General features: G+C 37.4%; 1 protein-coding gene across 1 annotated transcript in view; it reads left to right on the forward strand.

Annotated features, from left to right (window-relative positions):
* The window catches only part of GABRG1 (gamma-aminobutyric acid type A receptor subunit gamma1), a 57,560-nt gene extending 51,898 nt beyond the window's left edge, over positions 1-5,662 (forward strand). The window contains exon 9 of the mRNA XM_051618296.1: positions 1,635-5,662. Coding sequence (XP_051474256.1) covers positions 1,635-1,913 — 279 coding nt within the window. The 3' untranslated portion in view covers positions 1,914-5,662. The remainder of the gene's footprint in view (positions 1-1,634) is intronic.
* The last annotated feature ends 2,163 nt before the right edge of the window (positions 5,663-7,825 follow it).

The raw sequence follows: 7,825 nt of genomic DNA on the forward strand, positions 1-7,825 counted from the left end.
TAATGCCTCACGTTAAGGTTGAAGCATGTAGCTACTGTTTGTTAGTATTGTCAGTGTTTTTTCATAACTGAAAAGAATAATGAGGTTTGTTAAGATGATAATTAGCTCCCTAGGTCATCATGTCTAGAAAGTGTTGAAACAGCAGTCTGTATGAAACTTCCTCTGGTAAAGACACTTGTTGAATAAGGCTATTAAAAAAATGGATGGATCCTGTGCTGCTTTAACATCACCCCTTGGGACACTGGGTAAAATGTCCCTGCAGCAATAAAATGCCTCCTTAACAATATATAGGGATCTGTGTACTGGCCAGAGTAATTCCCTAGAAGTGGGACAACAGGACTCTAAAACATACGAAGAATCTAAATTATGTGACTTCCTGCCTTTTTTTTTTTTTTTTTTTTTTGTATTTTTTCATTGCTTATCATGTATAATTCTTTAAGAGAGATTCTTCCCTATGCCTTGATACCCAGTTAGTTTTTCTGACTGCATCCTTCCCTGCTGTATTTATTCCTTACATGACAAAATATGGGGATCATAGAGAAGAGAGAAGGCAATGTAAGAGCCCTGTCATCAGTCTGAAGATTTTAGAAGAGATGTCAAAGATGGGCAAGGTTGAAAGAAAGATGAGTATTGAAGTTGTTTTAAAAAGGCTGTAAGATATAGAAAGAGGAAAAGAAGACAGAGAGAATGTCTTGAAATATTCAGGAAGACAAGGATGAAGAGTGAAGACTGCATGGAAACAAAATAATATAAAGGGGTAACGGTGAGCTGTTGTAGTGCAAGTAAAAGGAAGGTGAAAATGCAAAAGTTGCGAGAAAGTGAATAGCAAGCAGTACATGCACTAGGCAATAAGGTACCCAGATATTTTTATGTGAAAATTATTTATGAACCTCAACATCTATTGCACTCAGGTTTGACCGGATTGCAAGAGGGTGGAGTTAATACTATGGGAAGTAAAAGAAAGAATTAAGAGCTGAATTAGTCAGTTTCATTGACTTGAATGGCATTTTCCTAAGGAGAAGGGGGGCATATTGTTACAGGATTTAACATCACAGGGTTAGATGATGTAGCCTGGTCCTGTGTGTCTTAGTCTCTTAAACTTCACCAGTGATGCAAAGTTTAAGAGCCTGAGACGTAACTACTAATTCCAGTAGCTTTTTTTTGTGTGTGAAAATGTAGCTTCCAGAAACATATCCAGTCCTGTTCTAAGGACTCCCAAGGATGGAAGGATGATCCTTCCCTTGGTAGAGATGTATATAGCCTACTTCCGGGTTTCCTTCTAATGCTGTTGTTGAGCTGTAACTGCCTTAAAAAATGTTCATTTGTATTGTGTAGATGGCATCAGCCAACCCTGTCTGTGTAACTTAATTATCCACTATTCCCAAATCCCAGCACAACCCAGTCTTCACTGTGGCAGGTGGAAATCATGTATGATCTTTTGCCTGCATGAGCTGATTGTATACAGCGGTTCATAATTCACAAAGCTCCCCAAAGTATTTTCTTTAATAGGAGAATTTCTGTATATTGTACTGAAGGTGGCCTTTGCTGTGGTAAGTCTGTGGAATTACTTAATGTGAGGATAAAAAACCCTGCAAAACTGTATTTTTCTTGTTTCTTTGTTTGTTTTTCTTAAGAAACCACCTGCAATTGCTGTTCGACCTGGATCAACACTGATTCCAATTAATAACATTAATCATCTCCCTGAACGTGATGATGATTATGGATATGAGTGCCTAGAAGGGAAAGACTGTGCCAGCTTCTTCTGTTGTTTTGAAGACTGCCGCACAGGATCTTGGAGAGAAGGAAGAATACACATCCGTATTGCAAAAATTGACTCCTATTCTCGAATCTTCTTTCCAACTGCCTTTGCATTGTTCAATCTTGTTTACTGGATTGGCTATCTTTATCTTTAAATTTCAGAGGTTTGACAAACTCAGAAGAAAATGTAAATTGAACAGTCATTAACACTTTCAAGTTAGCAGTAAAAAATTAGAGCTGGTTCAAAATGAGTCAAACTTGGGATGCTTTAAACATTTGAAACAATGAGAGGAAATAGGATGATGTAGTCTCCCTCTTGTGATCAACTATAGAACTGTTATTGGTATTTTGAAGAGAAACATTTTTAAATATCCCTAAGATTTCACTTGCCTGAACAAACACATATTTTTGTCCAGCTCTAATAAAATGCACTCAAGAGGCTATGTCATTTAACTGGACAGATCTACAAAGGCTTCCAATTTTTAATCCTAAATGATAATACAGATGAATTTTGTAGCATCTCTTACACCTTTACAAAGAAAGCCTTAATAAAATGGGATTAGTTATTCTTGTCCATTTAATCCATAAGGTGATGGTTTCATTAATCCCTGATTTAAAAAGTTGAAATGGAACATTTCTATTTTTCCACCAGCCATTTGTTCTCTGCAATATTTTTTAAAAAGTGATTAAATAGTAATTAATCATATTCAGATTTATGTAGAATGCAGAGATTAGAGCAGCCAGAAATGGATATATCACAAAAAGCCCAAGGGTAATTCTGAGCTTTTCTTATCCTGACTATTGATACAGGATTTTGGCTTTCACCCTTAGATTACATTTATGTCTATGCTCCATCTGCCATTACTTCAATGTTGTGAGTTCCCTGAATTTCTTCAAGAGGGCTACAACTTTCAAAAATTCATACCCAGCTGCTGTTGCTTGCTTATTTAATGAAAGCCAGACTGATGTCACCTGAGATTCTGGCCATTGAGCATAATACTCTTCACATCCTCCCTGTTCCCCTCTCCTTTGTTTGATTCATACTCGGGAACAGAGAAAAAGTCATAGGTCTTTATTTGGAAGAATTTGTGTCATCAGAGTTTGGAAAACCTTTTACGATGCTATAGTCATTGGATTCAAAGCCACCATGTTAAATCTCCAGCCCAAAGAGTGTGGCGTGTGACCTGCTTCACTTGCAAACAGTTTGAGTTTGGAGCTCCTTCTTGTTACGGCTTACGCTACTCCCTGAGCCAAAGCCAAATGGTATGAACTTACTGAACCTGGGTAATGGATTGCTGTGTAATTACCTCCTTGATACTTGCTTGTTTCTAATTGAAAAACCCTGTTACTGGGGGTAGAGAGGAAAGTAAAAATAATCCTTACGCTTTGCAGATCCTTCTCCAGGATGGGATGTATCCCCCCCCCCAAATCATAGGACTAGTTCTCCAGCCTTTCTGTGGTCAGAGCTTCTGTTCACTTTGGTAGCAGTTCTTCGGTAACTAGCTTTTCTGGACTGACTTCTCTGTGTTGACTGTTGCTGGTTGGCAGCATTTAGTATCCCATTTCTATTTTTAAATCCATTGTCCTTATTATGAAGAAATGAAGTTTTTCTCCTTTCTCAAAAAGAAACTGGTCTCAAGTGAGCTTGCAAAAATCACTGTAAAATTAAGATATGCATTAAGTAAAAGTCAGAATTACACAGAAGACCTTACAGATCTTTAAAGAGGATTAATGGGATTAGCATTTGGCTGTAGGTAAGGTTGTTCAGTACTGGAGATAAAGACATGATTAATGGCTAATAATAGAAAATTATATATGAAGGACCCCTCCACCTCAATACTTCTGTTGAATGGGCTCCCTTCTCTGAATTTCTCAGAAAAGATTAATGTGTTTTTATATTCTAGTTGGTACCAGACATAAGATATGATACACAATACACATTTCAGATGAGGTGTTACTGCAGTGTTCAGCCCCGAAGTCTAATAGGGAATGCAAGACTATGTGCAGTGATTCTGGAAAAAAGTGTGACAGAGAAGATCTCATGTTAATGCAGACGTTATTTTGGTATTTAGCTAATGAAATATGAAAGTGGTTGAGAGAATTTGAAAGCCTGCTGCTGAGGTTGGCTGACATTATTGGTTGCTTGACCTTTCTGAGCTCAAACTTCTCACTGTTAGACTGAGGGTAGAAGTGCAGCATCATTAAATACACTGATCTACTCCAAAGTATTGTTTCTCTACAGTCTCATTTTCAGAAAGTGTTCAATAAAATGGAAATGTGTCAGTTTTAATTCCATAGTGCAGTTTGATACTTTTTGACAGCACACTAAACACATTCCTCTGTAGGAGGGGTGAAGGTGGCTTCAACAGCATTTTGTTGGATGTGTACTTGAAAAGCAGTCTACTCGCTGTATAAACCAAGGCCCAGATTTTGTGAGCTCCTGAGTTCCATTAATTCACCTTTAAACAAAAGGAACTTGAAAGAACTTGGCACTTCACAAGGAGACGTACAGATTTCACAGTCTGCTCTTCTCTGGCACATCTAGTTAGTTTTTTCTATTCATGTGGTTGTCAGTTGCCAGTCAGCCTCCAGTGACAGAATTGGAGAACAGAAAACATCCCGAATTGGCAAGGGTTGGATAAGAAGTCTTTCATCTCTAATTTCTATGATACAATGCAATATAGTACTAAAGCTATTGAATGTTATGGCTGTTTGGCTTATGGATACACTTACTTCTGTCTGTTGACAAACTTTCCTGTGTACTTCATTTGATTCTGATGAAATAATTATAGTTTCCTGTAGTACTGTGAGTACAAATAGAAATGGAAATGCAGTGAACTGTAACATAGCATGTAATAAATATTTTATTTTAGTACTATGTGTTTTCTTTCTAAGCTGCATGTAAACACTTGATTGCAAGAAATCTAAGTGATACTCAAAAAAATGGCAAGAAACAGGCTATAATTACTTGGGCTTAGATGCTGCAATCATTTTTCAAACCTACCTGGATGAAAGTTTGTTTTTTGGTAGATGGAGTCACAGTATTTGGAGCTTTATTCTGACCATTACTGCTTAAGCACATGCTTAAACTTATTCCTAATCAGTACTGTAATTAGACCAGAATTCAGAAAACCATGTGCTTATGTGCTGTCATAAAGAATGATGCTATCCTGAATTGCTGTCATTATCACATGCTTAATTTGCACTAATTTCAATAATGAGTGTTCAGTAGCTCAAATGATTGAACATTAAGGATATTAGACAGAGCCTAGAAAGTAAGAAGTTTTCTCACTGAAAGAGGACATAATAGCAGAAATTGCTATTAAGGCAGAGGTGAAAGTCTGTGGAAACTGTTTTATACTGCACCTATCTCAGGCATCTCCTGAAATACGTTTTTCAAAAAAAGAGAGTTGTCCTTGGTATTCTGTATTAGTCTTCACCGCTTGTCTGTTTTATTAGTGAGTACAGCTCAGTGTGTTGTTTTTTGGTAAGGTTTTGTCTGATTGTACTCCACTGATCTTCAGTGCATGTCTCCCATGTCCGAATGCATCTGTTTTATGTAGTGGCAGTGCAGACAAAGCATGAGCTGTTATATTCACATGTTGATGTGCTTCAAAGGCTTTAACCTTGTCAAATTTTCTGACATTCAGAGACATAGGATTGTGTAAGACTTTGAGGGAGATTCATCTACAAAATGTTATTTATAATTTTTTGTTGCTTATTTTGTATGGTAGTAAAAGATTTGTTTAAAATTGATACATAAACTGTGCTTTGTAATTTGCAAACACCTTTCAACTGAAAGCCCAGCAGGAAACTCTGGATTTAAATATCTATCTGCCTAAAGTAAGATAGCAAAAGTCATATTTCAGTTTACTGTTTCGAGTTACCTGAGAATTAGTGCAAATCCAATATGTAATTTATTTTTTTTAATTAATATAATAATTTTTAATTCATTGTAGTTTCTCTCAGTTATATATTAAATGTGGTCTTCTATGTTTGTGAAATAACACCGTATTTTGTCATCATTACAATAAAGAAAGTAGAACCGAATGTAGAGTTCTTCAGCTAGATAATACAAGGCCAGGAATTAGAAAGAATTGCTGTGCTTTCATTTCTGAAAAAGTTCAGTGAATATCCACATGCTCTGTTGCATTTACTTTAGGGGAGACTGACTCATGGGGAGAGGTAGAATATTTTTGAGCTTTAGAAAAGGTCTCTGCTTTGGTTCATGCCTCCAGCTTTATACTCAAGTGGCTTAAGTCAATGAAAGGAATGGATCTGTCCTTCCTTTTTCAGTCATCTCTTCCTTCTGCTTCACTTGTGTCAGCAATAGCACTTGTAAAGCCATGTTGTCTGATGAATCAAAATGGGAAAAATTATTTTAATTTTGCTATTTTGTAAGTTAGTGCCTCAACCAGATAGGTTTGATCATCTGACTGAACATGTAATACTATGACCACTGGTTCTGATCCAATACAGGTGATGGGATCTTGCTGCTGGAGGTAGAGGGATGACTTCTTATGATGGTCATATTTAATTATCTTGAGAATCTGCACTGAAAGCTGGTGTGGAGAAAGGGGAGAGGTGGGGAAGAAAAGATAACAGGGGAAGGTGATTCCAGAATCCAGTGTAATGGATCTTAATGACTTACATTTGGTTAGTAGGTTTCTCACTGTTATCAGTGATAATGTTCTTAATTTTCCAGCAACATTTACAAAAAATAGATTATTTTTTTTTTATTAAAAGAGACAACCAACTGCATTTCCTATACATCAGTTACAGACTGAATGAGCAGTAGACAGTTATCTTGAATGATCATTCTGATGAAATGTCAGACAGAAAATTGGAACGCAGGTTAAATCAGAAAAAGGTTATCTTTTTTTCTCCTGTTATTAGAAGTACAAATCTATTTTTAAAATGTTGGCTATTAATTGGTAGACACCAGGAAAGAGCTAGTACCCAGATGCCTACACCACTCTTAGTCTCCTTGAGGGCTAAAACATTTTGGAATGGAAACCTGACCCAGACTGCATTCAATCATTGAGTTCCTATGTCCTTCAGGGAGTGTGAAAGGTGGATTATGGTCATGTCAGGCATGAACTAGCATAGTGTCTGTGCTCCAGGGAGGCTGGTAGCAGCTTCTGGTTAAAATGAAGAGGGGTTTCTGCCTGCTAAACTATGAGACAGGGGACATGTTTTACCTCAGAAGATGTATGTGTGCTGTGACTTGCAGAATGATGGAAGAGGATCCCTGCACTTGATGTTTATCTTTGAACAGGAGCAGTTTCATTGAGTTGCCTGGCCTGTTATGAGGCACTGAGGTATTGCCCGTGTGGTAAAGGGGAAGACTTTTGATTGCAGCCCTGGCGAGGTGTCTAAATCTTGTCACAGGGCTCAGCATTGTGGGTTCTGAGTTGTCTTCTGTTATGATGCTAGTGAAAAGGCAGTGAATACTAAACTTTTCATTTTAAATGCTAGTAATTCTCACTGAGAAAAGCAGAGAATTGCAGATATTTTAGAGGAAATCTCAGATAGCCAATGGAGCTAGATGAACTAAAGCTGTAATAGATCTAGCCCCTTTTTCCATAGGTGGGTCTCGTTGCCTACAAGCAATATGTTGTTTCTAAAAAAAAATCTTAAAAGCCTCATAGCACTTCAAGGAAAAAAAATAAATCTGTAAAATTCCTGGGCAATCTCATTCCCCTTCGCGGTGACAAATCTTGCTTTGCCTGCAAATTTTGCTTATTGCAGATGAACATTACTTGAGTGAGGAGAGCCAGAGGAGATGTAAGACAGAAGACCTGTAAACTGTTCTTCCTTCTGTGTCCTCTCAGGTCCTTTTCCTAGTCAGGAAGGGAGTTTCAGAAGAGTAGGCCTATGGTGTGTGTAGATTAGGACAATTTTGCCATTGAAAACAGGACCTGAGTCCCAGTAGCTGACAGGATCAGGAGACAGAGGAGTCTGTTTCTAGTAATAAGGCTTCTCTTTTTTAATTCTTTATAGTAGCTGCTTTTCTATATATCACTGCATGCCTCTCTAGGACTTAAATGTTTTTCAGGTTGGAAGC

Source organism: Apus apus, chromosome 4, assembly GCF_020740795.1.
Source record: "Apus apus isolate bApuApu2 chromosome 4, bApuApu2.pri.cur, whole genome shotgun sequence".
NCBI lineage: Eukaryota > Metazoa > Chordata > Aves > Apodiformes > Apodidae > Apus > Apus apus.